Source organism: Oryctolagus cuniculus, chromosome 11 (assembly GCF_051225735.1).
Source record: "Oryctolagus cuniculus isolate XC-2025 breed Fujian yellow rabbit chromosome 11, ASM5122573v1, whole genome shotgun sequence".
In the NCBI taxonomy this organism is placed as follows: Eukaryota; Metazoa; Chordata; class Mammalia; order Lagomorpha; family Leporidae; genus Oryctolagus; species Oryctolagus cuniculus.
Window position 1 is genome coordinate 24,390,835 of NC_142877.1, and position 17,211 is coordinate 24,408,045.

The window sequence follows — 17,211 nt, forward strand, 5'->3', positions numbered from 1 at the left end:
GTGGCGCAGCGGGTTAACGCCTTCCTGAAGCTCCAGCATCCCATTTGGGTGCCAGTTCAAGACCCGGCTGCTCCACTTCTGATCCAGCTCTCTGTTATGGCCTGGGATAGCAGTACAAGATGGCCCAAGGCATTGGGCCCCTGCACATGGATGGGAGATCCGGAAGAAGCTCCTGGCTTCGGATCGGCACAGCTCCAGCCGTTGCGGCCAATTGGGGAGTGAACCATTGGATGGAAGATGTCTCTCTCTCTGCCTCTCCTCTCTCTGTGTAACTCTAACTTTCAAATAAATAAATAAATCTTTAAAAAGAAAAAATTGGCCGGCGCCGCGACTCGCTAGGCTAATCCTCCGCCTGTGGCGCCAGCACCCTGGGTTCTAGTCCCGGTTGGGGCGCTGGATTCTGTCCCGGTTGCTCCTCTTCTGGTCCAGCTCTCTGCTGTGGCCCGGGACATGTGGACATGTGGAGGATGGCCCAGGTGCTTGGGCCCTACACCCGCATGCGAGACCAGGAGGAAGCACCTGGCTCCTGGCTTCGGATCAGTGCAGCTCGCCGGCCACAACCTGCCCGCCGTAGCGGCCACTGGGGGGTGAAAAAGGAAGACCTTTCTCTCTCTCTCTCTCTCTGTCTCTCTCTCTGTCTAACTTTGCCTGTCAAAAAAGAAAAAAAGAGGGCGCCGGATTCTGTCCCGGTTGCTCCTCTTCCAGGCTAGCTCTTTGCTGTGGCCAGGGAGGGCAGTGGAGGATGGCCCAAGTCCTTGGGCCCTGCACCCGCATGGGAGACCAGGAGAAGCACCTGGCTCCTGCCATCGGATCAGCGCAATGCGCTGGCCACAGCACACCGGCCACAGCAGCCATTGGAGGGTGAACCAATGGCAAAGGAAGACCTTTCTCTCTGTCTCTCTCTCACTGTCCTCACTGTCCACTCTACCTGTAAAAAAAAAAAAAAATCCCTGTATGCCAGTAGGATATGACATCTTGACTTGCAAAAAAAAAAAAAAAAAAGTTCATGTTGGCTGAGTCCTTAAATTTTTATTTGTTTATTTTTATTTAAAAGGCAGAGGAACAGAGAGAGATCTTCTATCTGGTAGTTTACTCCCCAAATGCCCTCAACAGCTGGGGTTGTGCCAAACCGAAGCCAGGGGCCAGGAACTTCATCTGGGTCTCCCAAGTGGGTGGCAGGGACCCAAGTACTTGAGCCATCTCTCCTGGCTCCCAGAATGCACATTAGCAGGGAGCTGGATCAGAAGCAGAGGAGCTGGGACTTGAACCAGGCACTTTGATAAGGGATGCAGGTATCCCAAACAGTGACTTCACTACTGAGCCAAATGGCCACTCCTGGCCAAGTCCTTACTAAGTGCTAAGTGATGCTGGAGGCCAGGATTTAGCAATGAAAGAAGCCAGTTCCTATTCACGTGGGCTACAGCCTGGGGAAGGGAGACTGACCAGTGGTATGCGAGTGATTCCGGAGTGTGATAGATTCTGGGATGCAGACACCACTGGGCAGTACTGTAGGGTGTCTGGGGAGGTGAGAGCAGAGGCTCTGAGATGGTAGGGTTGACTGTGAGTCCTGAATAATGAGGGGAGAACCACACAAAGCTATGGAAGGAGGGTGTCCCAGGTGGATCCTGAAGGCGTACGGGCTCTGAGGAGGGAATGGCTGGAAGGTTCCAAGGAGGTTCCCAGGAGGTGCAGGGGTGGGTTGCCAGACACGGGGCTGAGTAGCAGGCTGAGCCCCTTAACCAGGCTTCCGGGGCCAGGGCAGAAGGTTTGGGTTTTATGTAAGCGAGGTGGGCAGGCGGGCAGGGAAGTGCTGGATCTTTGAGAAGATCCTCTGGAGATCAGAGTGTAGGGGTCAGGCCTGCAGCATGGGCCCCAGTGAAGAAGCCACAGGTGGCCCATGTGAGAGACCATGACAGTCTGGGTGGAGGGGCGTTGGCAGAGGTAAAGAGGGCAGATTTGGGGGTATACTTAGGAGTGAGGTACAGTGACCCAGGGAATTGGAAGTGGGGTTGAGGGAAAGCAGTACAGTGACTAAATGCCATGTTTCCCATCTTTAGGCCTTGCCCCCAGCTAAGAAGCAGGCCCTGGTCTTGCCCACCCAGCCCCCCCACCTCCTCAGCCCCCCACTGCCCTCTTTGGCCCCTTTGGGGCCAGCCGCCTGCCCACTGGGCCCCTGGCATGCCGGGCTTTCCAGCTGGCCCTGATTGTTGTTACTCCCCGGGGAGTCATGGGAACACACTCCCCCTGCCCCCTCCACCCCGCTCTTCCCAGACAGGGCCAGGCCCTAACAATGCCCCCTCAGCCAGCCAGTGGCCTGGACACAATGCCCCTGTTTCGGTTCATTGCCAGCTCCAGGAGGCCTGCTGGGTTTCCTGGCCTGTTTGGCATATATATAACTCCGGCTTCCAGCAGGGAGTGTTTTGTTGTTGTTGTTGTTGTTTTAAAAAAAAAAAAAAAAGGGATCTCTGGCTCCTCCTCTCTGAATATCTTAATATATTATACAATGTCTTTCTCTTCCCATCCTGAGTCCCCCGCCCCCTGCTCCCCGCTCCCCGCCTGCATTTGCCATGTGCCTGTCAACCGGAGGACCAAATGCAGGTCAGCAGGTGTCAGCGAGAAAAGAAAGAAAAGCTGATCACTGCACCATGGCCAAGGCTGAATAGCACGAGGCTACTGCAGGGACTTCCCGCACTTTCCGTCCACCCTGCTCATCCCCTCCAAGGTGCCGTCAGAGATGTCATACCCTGTCATCTTGAGTCCCTAAGGAAGAAAAGAGCCACTGGCTTAAAAACGGACATTGCCTTGATTGCAGGCTGCAGGAATGTTACAACCGGGGGAAGAACGTCTTTGAATCAACGGAATATAGGGTCGTCTCATCTACACACTTCGTTGCTCTCCCAACATGTATTTTGTCCCGTGAGCTGAAAACTTTCCCACTCAGCACCCTAAGAGCAGTTGTTCTGATCTGTGGATGATCAGGCTTCATTCTAAATAGCAGCCGATCGTCACTCAGCACTCTGTGCGCCAGGCACTGCCCTATGCGCTTGAATACTCAGTGTGCCAAAACCCGAGCAGATAAACACCGTGATCATTATCATCACCATTTTACAGATGGAAACACAGAGCCCTCAGCTCAAAGGCCTCGTGGCCACGATGGCTGGCTTTCCCCTCCGCATGGAAAAGCAGGTTCCTCCTCAGAAATTTGGGTGATGCAGAGAGAGGAAGTTGCACCAGGCAAGCCTTGGAGGAAGCAGAGGGCCCCAGAGGGGCGGGGGGAGGGAGACTTACTTATCTCCCCGAGACCTATCCAATCACATTGGACCTTGGACCCCCTGGCCCCAACCCCACGGGACATATGGACAGCCTGGTGGCCAAGGACTTGGCCAAGGCCACCCAGCCTGGCTGTTGGCTGGCACTCAGCCCCGTGTCTTAGGTTTCACTGTGCACGCCCGCTAGCTTTCCCTATTCTTCTGTCTCCACATCTTTGGTGACCTGCAGAGCAGAGGGGCTGTGCTGCTACCAGCTGGTTCCTTGGCAGTCACAGTGTCAGAAACAGCGTGACCAATAGTAGTGCACGTTTATCGGGAGGTTGCTGTGTGCCAGGCACTGGACCTGAGGGGTCGCCACCTCAGATACCTGGAATGGCAGGACAAGTGCAGTCCCTGAGTGAGAGCCAGGGGGACTGTGGCGGCCTGACAGTTACTACCAGATACTACTGCTTTTTAAATGTATCTTTCCATACATTTTAATGTATTTTTGAGATATATATATTAAAGATTTATATTTTATTTATTTGAAAGGTAGAGAGAGTTATAGAGAGAGAGGGAGAGACAGAGAGATCTTCTATCCACTGGTTCACTCCCCAAATGGCCGCAACGGCTAGGGCTGGGCCTGATAAAAGCCAAGAGCCAGGGAGCTTCTTCTGGGTCCCCTAGTGGGTGCAGGGGCCCAAGCACTTGGGCCATCTTCAGCTGCTTCTTCAGGCCATTAACAGGGAGCTGGATCAGAAGTGGAGCAGCTGGGCTTGAACTGGCACCCACACGGGATGCTGGTATCTCGGACAGCAGCTTTATCACAGAGCTGGCCCCGAGATAATATATTGTTAGTTTACACTACAGTCAAAGGCTTAATGGCTATACTAAATAAGGAGGACATTACTGTTTTAAAAGAAAGCCAAGAAGGTGGGTGTTGTGACACAGTGGGTTGGGCTGCCAATTCGGAAGCCTGCATCCCATATCTGAGTGCCTGGGATCAAGCCCTGCCATGGCTTCTGATTGGGCTTCCTGCTAATGCACCTGGGAAGGCAGTGGGTGATGGCAAAAGTGTTGTATTCCTTCCACCTGTGTGAGACCCAGGAGTTCCTGGCTCTTGGCTTTGGCCTGGCCCAGCCTTGGTTGTTGCAGCCATTTAGGGAGTGAACCAGCAGATGGAAGCGCTCCCTCTTTCTGTCTCTCCGCCTTTCAAATAAATAAGTAATTTTTTTAAAACTTAAAAATGCATTTTAAAAAACAAAAATGTTCTCACTTATTCTCCAGATGAGGCAATCCACACCGCTCAAGCCAGTTGCTTCCCTAGGTCCTATAAGCAGGAAGTCTCAGGGTTGGGGTCTGCCTGACCCCAAAGACTCACCACTATGGTGGACTGCCTCCTGATGGGTGAGAGGCCTGTTGAGACACAGTGAGACCTGGCACAGCGACAGAACATCTCCAGGGACAGTAAACTGTCAGTCACTGTAGCGTCGAGGGCTCATTCGAGAGGAACGAGGAGTTGTAGATGCAAAACTCCCCGCCTCCCTCTGCCAGCACTGAACAATGGATGTCTCTGTGCCCCTTAATAAAATCAAGTCAGCACAGAATAATTTCTCTCAATTATGCATTTCTTATAATGAAGAGATACTCATGTTTGGAGATTTGTTTTAGAAGCTAAGAGTGTATGGTTAGGGAAGATGCTGTATGCGGAATAAATGGCTTTCAGTGACTTGTATCGCTTATCAGACTTCTTTTTTTATTTTTATTTATTTTAAATTATTTATTTATTTATTTATTTGACAGGTAGAGTTACAGACAGTGAGAGAGAGAGAGAGAGAAAGGTCTTCCTTCCGTTGGTTCACTCCCCAAATGGCCGCTACGGCTGGCGCCGTGCTGATCAAAAGCCAGGAGCCAGGTGCTTCCTCCTGGTCTCCCATGGGAGTGCAGGGGCCCAAGCACTTGCACCATCCTCCACTGCCCTCCTGGACCACAGCAGAGAGCTGGACTGGAAGAGGAGCAACTGGGACTAGAACCCAGCACCCATATGGAATGCCGGCGCCGCAGGCGGAGGATTAACCAAGTGAGCCACGGCGCCGCCCCATTTGTCAGACTTCTTAACAAGCATATTGTGTAGGTATATAGACGTCATTCTGTACTTTCCCACTGGACTGTGAGCTGCTTATAACTGTCTCCCATGCACCCAGCACACAGTCAGACACATCCTAGGTGCTCAGTAAGTATCTGGATTGAAGGAGTGAGGCTCAGAGGAGCGAATCTCCGTGCCAGGATTCCTGTGTACCCACGTGACTTAGCAGCCTGTGTTCCACTGCGCTGCCTCTTGGAAGGAACCAGGGAAAGGCTGTTTCCAGGCAGGGGATCATGGGCCCAGGAGCTTCCAGCCCCTTGCACTCCCAGAGGAGGGGGTTGGCGGAGGTGCTGACAACTGTGAACACCTGTCACTAAGCCGGACTCCATCATCAGATCTTTTGGAAGCCGCACTCTATCGTCACAACAGCCCTGAGCCCGGCTCTTGGATGGCAAGTATGGAGGGCAGGCCCCGGCTTCTGCAGTAGAGCAGGCTGAGTGCCCATCTCAGTTCTGCTGTGTGACCTTGAGTCCTGAGCGCCCCTCTCTGAGTCTCCCCCTTCCTGTATCACGTGGATAAACAAGCTTCACTCGCAGGATTATCGGGTTGAAAGGAGAGGGTGGAAGTGGCTGCCTGGTGACTGTGAGTGTTTCGGAAGCCTGTCAGCCTAAGGAGGACTGTTGACATTGAGAACGGCCTTATCGGGATCTGCCAGGCTCAGGGCCGAGGGACCCCATCCATCAGGCTTGTCTGCTTTTAAGTGGGCATTAATAGATCCAGAGAGCTCTTATCTCCTCCTTGGCTTCATGCTGGGAATTACGGGCTTCACTCCTTTTTGCTGCAGTAGGACACAAGGGATTGTGGGAAGGAAGGCATTTATTTCTCCCTCAGGTATGTAGTTGAATACGTTGGGGAAGGCAGGCACTTGGAAAACCATTGGCCTTGGCCTTACCAAACCTTTTTATCTAATTGGTAAGATCGTGATTTCCTCATCCTAAAATAAGAAGAAAAATAGCTCTTCCCTCTCCAGCAATTAGCATGCTGCTTACCTGTAGCAGGTACTCAGTATTTGTTGAACGACTATTGGGTATGAGAGGGTTTTCCCAGAAGGGTTATGCCTGGGGCAGGCATGGCGGCACCGCAGTGTAAGCCACACTCTGGATGCCTGCATCCCACACTGGAGTGCTTGGGTCAAGAATCAGCCACTCTGCTTCCAATCCCGCTTCTTGCTCATGCACCTGGAAGGCAGCGGGGGATGGCTCAAGTACTTGACTCCTTCCACTCATGAAGGACACCTGGGTGGAGTTCCTGACTCCTGGGTTCAGCCTGGTCCAGCCCTGACTGTTGCAAGCACATGGCGGGTGACGCAGTGGATGGAAGATCTCTTACTCAAATAAATTAATCTTTTAAAAAAAAGAGTCTTGATCATTGGGACCCTTTGGGAAGGTGTGGAGCAAGGAAACTGTCCACCGGAAGTGGGAATGTGCCAGCTGCCTGTGCTGTCCGTGCCTGGCTTGGCGATTTCGAATGAGATCTAGCGCTGAGCTTCTGCATGGGGGACCCTGGGGATGGCAGCACAGGGGACAGGCGGATGCCACGCCAGGAACCCGGCGGAGGCCAGTCTATCGCTGACTGGCTGCACCACCACCTCCCCCTGAACGTGCGGCCTCTTCGAGTACGGACACATTGCAGGATCTGCAATAGCATTTCACCAACCGCTTATCAGAGGGAGGAGAAATGCCTGCCCCTTTCCCAAACACCACTTTATTACAAAACATGTGCAAACCCGTATTCCCTCCGGCTCGTGGCAACCCTGGAAGGGGCCAGGGCAGGGTCTGCGGGCCCAGTTCCCAGACGAAGAAACCAAGGCCCAGAAGCATCCCCAGGAGCTGTGCTTTGAGGCGGCACCACGCATTTTGGTTAAACCAAGTTGTTCTCACCAGTGAGCACACACCTGTGAGCGCCCCTGGCATGAGGGTGTGTGTTGGGGTGGGGGAGGGTACTTGGTAAAATATAAACCCCTGGCTATTCAGAGACTCTAAACTGGCAGGGCCAGGGAGGCCGGGGTGCTTCTGAAGCCGGGGCACAAGGTCGACTCCGAGAACGCTGGTGGCCCCTGTCCTTTCAGAACCTCTCCCAGCGCCGGCTCGTGGACCAGTCCGAGCTGGGAGTAGCAATCACTGCAGCTCCCAGGCGGGGAGAGGAGGCAACTGCAGGAACAGAGGCCGCAGCCGGCAGTGGAAGAAGTGAGTAACTGACTCCGGAGGGCTCCCTGGAAGAAGTGGTATTTGACTCTTGTTTGTGTCCTAGCTACTTTTTGCTTGTGGGCCACGCTCACCAGGCAGCAGGCAAACTCGACAGTTAGGACGTCTTTCACATCTCTGTCCCCAGTGCAGACACAAGGCCAAATCGGCCGAGCTGAGCAGTGGGAGGTGCTGATGGAGGTGTCTCAGGGCCTCGGGATTAGATGTTTTCCCACGCCCGGCAGCCTCGCCTCTTCCCTTTGTGAGGTCTCTCATGGCCGAAACCTCCTCATGCTATAAACAGCTGCTACCTCTCTGTCCGCCGCCGCCCCTTACGGCCCCAGCCAGGGCCGCCACTAAGGAGGGGACCACAGAGGCAGCGCAAGCCGCAGCCGCGCGGCAACAGAACTGAGGCCCCCCGCACTTCCTGGTAGCCCCCTCGGCTGGGGCTCGGCGAGGAGTTTGAGGCAATGGCCTAGGTGGGGGCCGCCGAGGACAGGAGATGGGGCTGCATCTCTGGAGGGTGCACAGAGGAGGCGGCGGCGGTGTCTGCAGACCTGGGCTGAGGGTGGAGGGGCCCTAGCTTGAGGGTCTGGGGGCGGGTCACCAGGGCTGTGCTGACCGGAAAACGCGCAGGACCGAGGCCCCGCGGCCTAAGCCTCAGGAAAGAGGAATCAGCAGAACGGGGTGTGTCAGGGCGGGGCGGGGTCCCAGTCCGCACGCCTCCGGCGCGGACGCCCGTGCTGGGGGTGGGGAGTGCGAGCTCGCTGGGCACCGCCCCGACAAAGCCTGCGCGAGCCCCGCCCTGCGATTGGCCGCGCCACTCCGCGCCGCCGCCCCGTCCCGCCCTCCGCCGCCGGCCGTGCTCGATGCAGCCAATGGGCGCCGCCGCCGCCGCTTCCGTCACAGCGCGGACAGCCAATGGTGGCGGCTCTCGGCGGCTCGTGGCTCTTTCGCGGCAAAAAGGATTTGGCGCGTAAAAGTGGCCGGGACTTTGCAGGCAGCGGCGGCCGGGGGCGGAGCGGGATCAAGCCCTCGCCGGGGCCTGTCGCCATGGGCCCGCGCCGCCGCCGCCGCCTGCCACCTGGGCCACGCGGGCCGTGAGCGCCATGGCCGTGGCCCCCGCGGGCGGCCCGTGCGCGCCGGCGCTGGAGGCCCTGCTCGGGGCCGGCGCGCTGCGGCTGCTGGACTCCTCGCAGATCGTCATCATCTCCGCGGCGCAGGACGCCAGCGCCCCGCCGGCCCCCGCCGGCCCCGCCGCGGGCTCTCACGACCCCGACCTGCTGCTCTTCGCCACGCCGCAGGCGCCCCGACCCACACCCAGCGCGCCGCGTCCGGCGCTCGGCCGCCCGCCGGTACGGACTCCGGAGACGCCGGGCCGAAAGCCTGCCTGACGGCCCCGCGCGCACCCGGGCGGGTGCGGTGTTTGGCTCGCAGGCGGCGGGGGCGGGGGAGGGGTGGACTGAGGCGCCCGGGCTGGGCGGTCCAGAGCCTGGGTTGGGCCTCCGGGCCCCGCCCCGGGGTGCGTGGTGACCTCGGGCGGGTCCCTGTTGGCTCCTCAGGGCTGTGGGCCTGAGCGATAATAGCCCACGTGTATTCAGTTGGCGCTTACTGTGTGCCAGCCTGTGGCAGATTTCTCGCCAGCTAAATAAAACTCACAACCCCGCCGTGAGCTCGGAGTTGTCACCATGGCCGTCTGGGGGAGCCCGGAGAGGGAAAGTGACTCGCCCCTGGTCTCAGGGCTGCAGGTGGTCGGGCTGGGGTTTGAGGCCTGCCGGCTTGAGACCAGAATTAGGGGCGGGGCAGTGGGCAAGGCTGCCTAGGGAGGCGAGGCGGGCTGGGGACACTCCTGGGGCTTGACCCTTGGAGGGGGCAGCATGGAGGAGACCCTCCTTCCGGCCCCGTGCTTGACCGCCAGGTGCAGTCTGGCCCTGCAGGCCTCTGGGGACAGGCTCCCGGCTGGGAGGCCTTCTCCGCAGGGGCGGGGTGGCCGGGCCAGCTGCTGATCCCCTCCATCTGCCACCCTCCACCCTCCCAGACCCTGGTTGCCATGGAGCCTCATTAATCAGGCAGGCAGACCCCGAGCCTCTGTGGAAGGGCTGGGTGGGCTGGGCCTCTGGGAGCTGGCTGCCAGGAGAAAGGACGCCAACCAGGGAGGTCCCTTGGAAAGTCCTCCCCGATGAGCGAGCAGCGCGGTGCTCGGGACTGGCTCTTGTAGGGGAGCCCAGAGAGGCTGAGTTCCGGTGGGAGAAGGGAGTGGAGGTCTGGAGCCCGGACCTGTGGGCCGCGGGACAGGGTGTGGGGACCAGTTTGACGGGCACAGGGTGTGGGTGAAGGTGGGGCGGGCGGGCAGGCAGGCAGGGGCTGGCCGGGCTGGATGGGGTCTCAGCAGGGGGCTTGGAGCAGTGGGAGGGGCCAGGACTAGGAGTTCGAAGCTGCTCTACTGCTGATGGAAGTGTGGGTGGCAGCTGGTCCCCGAGGCGTCCTGCGAGGGCCCCTCAACCCCATTGGCACTGTGCCCAGTGCTGCCTTCCTTCCGGAATCACCAAGATGCTAATAATAATAACAATAGTGGCCGCCATTGTTTTGAGGATGTTTTGTATGCCAGGCTCTGTGCCAAGCACTTTACCCAATTAACTCATTTAACCCTGTCAGCAGCCTTCCCTGCACAGGTGGGAGGCTGAGGCCTCGAGGTGTTAGGACCTTCCCCACTCCGCTTGGTGAGTGGCGGGGCAGTGGATCTACCAAGCTGATGGAGGGTGAAGAAAGCCCTGGAAGGTCTTGGGGACCCTCCTCCTGAGAGCGGGGAGGGGGGGGGAAGGGTGTCCCAGGGGTGGGTCACCTGGCCTGTCTCCTGTCCCCCAGGGGCCAGCTTGGAAGCTGGGCAGGTGACAAGTGCTTAGCAGGCCCAGTACTGAAGAGACCTAACAGCCGGTGGGTGCTGAGCTGGGGGAGCGGAGTTCCAGGTGAGGGCTGTGGGCTCAGGGCTCAGAGGGGAGGCGTGGCATAGGGAGAAACGCCCTCCGCTCTGCCCCCAGGGCGTCAGGAGCCCGAGCGTGCTGAGTTAGTAAGTGCCCAGGAGTAAGTGCCCAGGAGGTGCTGGCATGGGCCACTATGGAGTTCTGCCCACCCAGGCCTTAGTGCCAGGAGGTGTTTTTGGGTGTGGGTGTGTGGGGAAGGGGACTGGCTCAGAAAGGCCCAGCATTTGTCCTCCACTTGCTGTACTGATATTTTTTTGGGAATTGTCCTTGAAATAAACTACAGACTTTGCTTCTTTACCAGTGACCATTCACTGAGCACCTGCTGTATACAAGGTTGTATACAGTTCAGCTGTTCCCCTTGACTCTGCCCCTCTAGCCACACCCCATTGTCAATGGCCATTGAAAAGTCCACGTTTTCCACTTTAATACATGTTTATCATAGAAAATGGCCAGCCTGTGAGGAGGTTCAGGGGTTCATTCAGCAGCCACTTGGTGAAGCCCAGTGCCCACCAGAGGTGGAAGCAGCAGGTGTGGGGGCAGGGGCAGCCGGGGCTGTGGCTTGGAGGTACAGACGTGTCACGAGCGAGGCTCCACAGAAGGTCGTGTGGAGAGGATTTGGCAGACGAGCATCAGGAGAGGTTTTTGTTTTAAGATTTATTTTGGGGCCGGCGCCGCGGCTCACTAGGCTAATCCTCCGCCTTTGGTGCCAGCGCACCGGGTTCTAGTCCTGGTCGGGGCGCCGGATTCTGTCCCGGTTGCCCCTCTTCCAGGCCAGCTCTCTGCTGTGGCCAGGGAGTGCAGTGGAGGATGGCCCAAGTGCTTGGGCCCTGCACCCCATGGGAGACCAGGAGAAACACCTGGCTCCTGCCTTCGGATCAGCGTGGTGCGCTGGCCGCGGCGGCCATTGGAGGGTGAACCAATGGCAAAGGAAGACCTTTCTCTCTCTCTCTCTCTCTCTCACTGTCCACTCTGCCTGTCAAAAAAAACAAAAAAAAAAGATTTATTTTAGCTTTTTGAAAGTTACAGAGAAACAGCGGTCTTCCATCCACTGGTTCACTCTCCAAATGACTGCAATGGCCAGAGCTGAGCTGATTCAGAGCCAAGAGCCAGGAGCTGCTTCTGGGTCTCCCAAGCAGATCCAGGGGCCCAAAGACTTGGGCCATCTTCTGCTTTCCCAGGCCTGGCAGAGAGCTGGATTGGAAGTGGGGCAGCTGGGTCTCAAACCGGTGCATGGGATGCTGGCGCTGCAGGCCAGGGCTTTAACCCACTGTGTCACAGCGCTGGCCCCAGGCGAAGCTCTCGAGCAGGGCAGTGACGTGATAGGACATGATGGCAGGCGGAGAAAGGACGCCAGCGTGAGCGTGGACGTGAACCAGCCAGGGAGTGGCTGCGGTGTGTGTTCCGGGCACCTGGATGTGAGGAAGGAAGCAGGCAGGGATTGAGGTCCCAGGTCAGAGGCTGGTGGAGAGTGAGGTCTGGTCTTGGTCAGGGCACATTTGAGTTGTCTGGCACAGTGGGGACAGTCACCACCCTCGAGCGTCTGTACTGAGCCAGAGGGCATGGAGGTGCAGAGTCGAAGTCCCAGCTCTGCCACTTCCTAGCTGGATGACCTTGGACATCCTTGAGCTTCAGTTGTCTTATCTGTCAAATGGGGCTTTTGTACTGACCGTCCGCAGGCTGGACAGGGCTAATGTACGCCACGTGCTTGCGAGCACCAGCTGCTGCCACGGTTCAGTCCTCAGAGGCCCGAGACAGGTGGCTTACCCGAGGGACTGTGCTCAGTGACTTAGAGCGAGGATCGTGCATCACACGGCTCCTGTGGGTCAGGAGTGCAGCACGCTTAGCCGGACACTTCTGCCTCAGGGTGTCTCGAGGTTGCAGCCGAAATGTGGGCCCTGGCTGTAAAATGGTGGAGCTGGGACTTGAACTCCGGTCTTCTGCCTTTTTGTGTCTGTCCTGTGGCAGGATTGTAATCGACCCACCCCCAGCCTGTGTCCCCTGGGATCTCCTGTACTCACAGTTGGGCATCTAGGTAAAGCCAAGACGGGCACCAAGCTCCCAGCCAGGTCTCCTTGGCCTCCCTCCTGGTTACTGGGCATCCTCCCATTGTTTTTGCTGCAGGTGAAGCGGAGACTGGACCTGGAAACTGACCATCAATACCTGGCTGAAAGCAGTGTGCCCGTCCGGGGCAGAGGCCGCCACCCGGGGAAAGGTACCCATGGAGCTTGGGGTTGGCAGGCCCTCTGACCAGGCCCAGGGTGAGGGTGTGGACAAACTCTGTGGCAGACTGAAGGCTGGCTGGTCAGGTCTGGGTCTGAGCCAGGCCTTGGGGGTCTGCCTGGCATGGCTTCCTCAGACCCTGGGGGCTGGGGAGTTCCCTGGCTGGAAAAGGAATGCGGTGGCTGGCAGGCAGCAGCCACTGGGCCTCTCTGCCTGGCCTGGCTGAGGGGGAGGAACCATCTGCGGGCCCCCACCCCCATTCCTGCTGCTTTGCATTGCCAGGGAGGCAAGCCTAGCTGGGGGGTGGGTAGTGGGTGCTGAGGGCCCTTGCCTGGTCTCCCCAGGTGTGAAATCCCCTGGGGAGAAGTCACGCTATGAGACCTCGCTGAACCTGACCACCAAACGCTTCCTGGAGCTGCTGAGCCGCTCAGCTGATGGCGTTGTTGACCTGAACTGGGCGGCCGAGGTGCTGAAGGTGCAGAAACGGCGCATCTACGACATCACCAACGTCCTTGAGGGCATCCAGCTCATTGCCAAGAAGTCCAAGAACCACATCCAGTGGCTGTAGGTACCAGTCTAGTGGGACAGCAGAAATACCTGGCCGTGGCAGCCCAGAGGAGCTGGTAGCAGCTCCACTGAGGCTCTCTGCACCCTCCTCTCGCAGTGAGGGGAGCGCTCAGAGCAGCGGTGGCTTCCCCAAGATGGCAGATGCTGGAGAGCGCACGGATCCTCCATAGGCAGCGCAGTGCAGCTCTGCGTGCTGTTCACCCACGTCGTCTCCATCCGGATCAGGGTGAAGAGCATGTCCGAGTCCCAGAAAGATCCCCGGGGCCCCTTCCAGTCTTTGCCCCTCCTCCTACCGCCAGGTCACCAGTGTTTGGCTTTGGTTGCCATGGGTGAGGTGTTTAGTACCCTTGCTCTTTTTATTTTTTTTAAAGATTTGTCTGAAAGAGAGCGTGTGCTTCCATCTGCTAGTTCGCTCTCCAGGTGGCTTTGGCCAGGGCTGGGCCATCTTCCACCACTTTGCCCAATCTGTTAGCAGGGAGCTGGATTTGAAGTGGAGCACCCAGGACACATGGGGTGCTGGCGTTGCAGGTGGAGGCTCTACCACTGTGCCACAGTGCTGTTCCCTAGGTTTATTTTATTTGAAAAGCAGAGTGACAGAGATGGAAGAGACATTTTCTAAGATTTTATTTATTTGAAAGAGTTATGCAGAGAGAGAGGTCTTCCATCTGCTGATTCACTCCCCAATTGGCCACAACAGTCAGAGCTGCGCCAATCCGAAGCCAGGAGCTTCTGGGCCCCCCTCGTGGGTGCAGGGGCCCAAGGACTTGGGCCATCTTCCACTGCTTTTCCAGGCCATAGCAGAGAGCTGGATCGGAAGCGGAGCAGCCGGGACTGGAACTGGCGCCCATATGGGATGGCGTCACTGCAGGCAACAGCTTTACCCACTATGCCACAGTGCTGGCCCCTCCTGCCCGTTCCTATTTTATTTCCCCCTCACCTCTTTTCCCCAGGCGTCCTGCTAACTCTCTGACACGTCTGCCTTTTCAGCCTGTGGCAGGTCATCCCATTTCACAGCATTTTTCCCTTTTCATGGACTGTGTGTCAAGTGCTCTGTGTGTGTCTGATGCATTCTTGTCCTTATACAACTTGTCATGTTCCGTAGTGGCTCCATCTGCTTATCCGGCCCCCGAGGAGGGACCTATGTGCGTTTGCAGACATCGAGGCCAGGCTTTAAACCCACACAGGCTGATCTGGAGCCCCCCTGAGGAGCCAGACCCAGAGAGGGGCAAGGGCTTGGCTGGGTCTCAGAACAGGCAGCAGCAGACCTGGTCCAAGAGCTGTTAACCCTTGTGGTCCTCCCCACAGAGGCAGCCACACCACGGTGGGCATCGGCGGACGGCTTGAAGGGCTAACACAGGACCTCCGGCAGCTGGAGGAGAGCGAGCAGCAGCTGGACCACCTGATGCACCTCTGTGCCACACAGCTGCGGCTGCTTTCTGAGGACTCTGACAGCCAGCGATATCCTTGGCTGGAAGCTGTGGGCCCCCCACGAGTGGCACTGGAGAGGCCACCCTGGGCCCTGGGAGAGCACCCGGGTTGTGGGTGCAGGTCCTGGCTCAGCACGTGCTGTGTCACTAGGCCAGTTACTTAACCTTTCAGCGCTTAGCTTCATCTATAAAGGACGTAATGTCCAACTCTGAAATCCGATTACGAAAGAAAGGCAGGTGTTAACAGTAACCATTGTGGCTTCAAAGGTACAGGCAATTTATTTTTCATTTTTGTAAGGAATTTCCTTAAAATAGGACTTCTTTTTAGTGGATACCCAAATTGTGCTTCTAAGTTTTGACTCCAAAATCATGGTTCAAAATAAGTTGGCCAGTAGCGGCCTGGAGTTGCACTGAGCGTTTTCCTAGGAGTCATCATTGCAGGCAGCCGCCATCATCCCCTTGGGATTGGAGGAGCTGAATGGTCCCATTGTACGGGAGTGGAAGCTGAGGCTCGGGGCAGGGAAGGGAGATCTTGAAAGTACCACATGCCAGGCCCTAGGTAGGGGGTTGAGCGGTGAGGACAGCAGAGAACAGGCAGCCACAGGCCTGCCTATGAGCTGTCTGGGTGAGTGGCCCCCAGAGGCAGAGGCCGTGTGTAGTCCTTGACTCCTCCAACCCTGGCCTACGTGACCTGCCAGGACCTTCGGAGCATTGTGGATCCTGCAGAGCAGATGGTCATGGTGATCAAGGCTCCTCCTGAGACCCAGCTCCAAGCTGTGGACTCCGCAGAGGTGAGACCAAGACAGGCTGGGCTGGGCTGTGATCGCCCGGGCCTGCGTTTACCCCGCCTGCCACCTCTACCCAGACCTTTCAGATCTCCCTTAAGAGCAAACAAGGCCCCATCGATGTTTTCCTGTGCCCTGAGGAGAGTGCGGGCGCGATCAGTCCTGGGAAGACCCCGACCCAGGGCGTGGCATCTGGGGAGGAAGACAGGACAGCTGACTCTGCCACCTTGGTTCCACCTTCGTCATCTCCTCCCTCATCCCCTGCTCTGGATCCCAGCCAGTCCCTTCTCAGCCTGGAGCAAGGTAGTTGAGGGGTGCGGGGTAGGGTGAGGTAGGGCAGAGCCCCCTCGTGAGCGTGCAGGCAGCCCCTGTGATGTTCCCCTGTCTTCCCAGAACCGCTGCTATCCCGCATGGGTGGCCTCCGAGCCCCCGTGGATGAGGACCGCCTGTCCCCACTGGTGGCAGCTGACTCGCTCCTGGAGCACGTGCGGGAGGACTTCTCCAGCCTCCTCCCCGAGGAGTTCATCAGCCTTTCCCCTCCCCATGAGACCCTCGACTACCACTTCGGCCTCGAGGAGGGGGAGGGCATTAGAGACCTCTTTGACTGTGACTTTGGGGATCTCACCCCGCTGGATTTCTGAGGAGGCTTCGGGGGGAGGTATCTCCTGAGATGCCCACCCTGGCTGTCTCTGCAGCCCCGGAGCCCCTTGCCTCTGGCCGTCCTCCCAGCCTGATTGGAAATGTTTAATTTATTCCCCTCTCCTATCTCCAGGGGCTTCTCGCTCTGGGATCTGGCTGTCGCCAGGAAGGGGGGATTCTGTTTGCAGTGTGTGTGTGCTTATCCCTGACACCCCCCACGTGTGTACCTGGGGTGCGTGTGGTGTGAGCGTGCATGTGTGCGTGGACCGGGGAATGAAGGTGAACACATCTGTGCGTGTACTGCAGACGCACCCCAGTGTGTCCACGTGTGTGGCGTGCGTCCGTGTGTGCGCGTGAGGGGGCTCGAACTGCACTTTCGGTCTCCTTGCTCCAGGGGCCCCACGAGGCCCAGGGCAGCCCCCTGCCCACAGCATCCTGTGTGCTGAGCGGGCCAGGTGGGAGCCCTTGGCTGTGAGGGTACAGGACAGTGAGCACTTCTGTCTTAAGGGTTTCCTGACCGAAGCTTTAATGGAGCGTTATTTATTTATCAAGGCCTCCTGGGTAGCCTGGGAATGGGCAAAGGGTCGGAGGGAGGAAGGCCTGCAGAGCTGACTCCCTGTCCCTGAGCAGAGACGGGGCCCTGAGCTGTTCTCACCCCGCCCGGAAGGAGCTGAGGCCTGAGCGATTTATTTATTGGGAAAAGGAGGGAGGGAGACAGACTGACTGACAGCCAGCCAGCCGTGAGTGATGGAGGGGGTGGCTCCTCCCCAGAGTCACTGCAGGTCCCCAGCCGTCCCCCAGGTTGGCCGTGAGCAGGGAGAGGGGAGTGAGGGATCTTCCCTGAGGGTGGGCAGGAGGGGTGAGTGAGGGGCCTCTCGTGTGGTCAGCTGGCTGCTCCGTCCCACCCTCCATCTGCACTTTGACTTGTTTCCTAACAGCTCTGTTCTCTCCTGCTTTGGTTTTAATAAATATTTTGATGACGTTTGGGCTGGGTCTGGGGACTCTGTACTGGGAG

General features: G+C 57.8%; 1 protein-coding gene across 1 annotated transcript; it reads left to right on the top strand.

Moving 5' to 3' along the window:
* The first annotated feature begins 8,565 nt into the window (after positions 1-8,565).
* On the top strand, positions 8,566-17,180 carry E2F1 (E2F transcription factor 1). Its single transcript, XM_008256105.5, has 7 exons — positions 8,566-8,932; positions 12,680-12,770; positions 13,123-13,342; positions 14,651-14,803; positions 15,449-15,563; positions 15,638-15,860; positions 15,951-17,180. The coding sequence occupies exons 1-7, from the start codon at positions 8,687-8,689 to the stop codon at positions 16,196-16,198; spliced, it is 1,296 nt and encodes a 431-aa protein (XP_008254327.4). The 5' UTR covers positions 8,566-8,686; the 3' UTR covers positions 16,199-17,180.
* The last annotated feature ends 31 nt before the right edge of the window (positions 17,181-17,211 follow it).

What these genes read in the sequence shown, in the direction of transcription:
- E2F1 (XM_008256105.5), top strand. Translation starts at nt 8,687, where the DNA reads ATGGCCGTGGCCCCCGCGGGCGGCCCGTGCGCGCCGGCGCTGGAGGCC. An exon ending in CGGCGCTCGGCCGCCCGCCG is followed by an intron (nt 8,933 to 12,679) that starts GTACGGACTCCG and finishes TTTTTGCTGCAG; the next exon opens with GTGAAGCGGAGACTGGACCT. An exon ending in AGGCCGCCACCCGGGGAAAG is followed by an intron (nt 12,771 to 13,122) that starts GTACCCATGGAG and finishes TGGTCTCCCCAG; the next exon opens with GTGTGAAATCCCCTGGGGAG.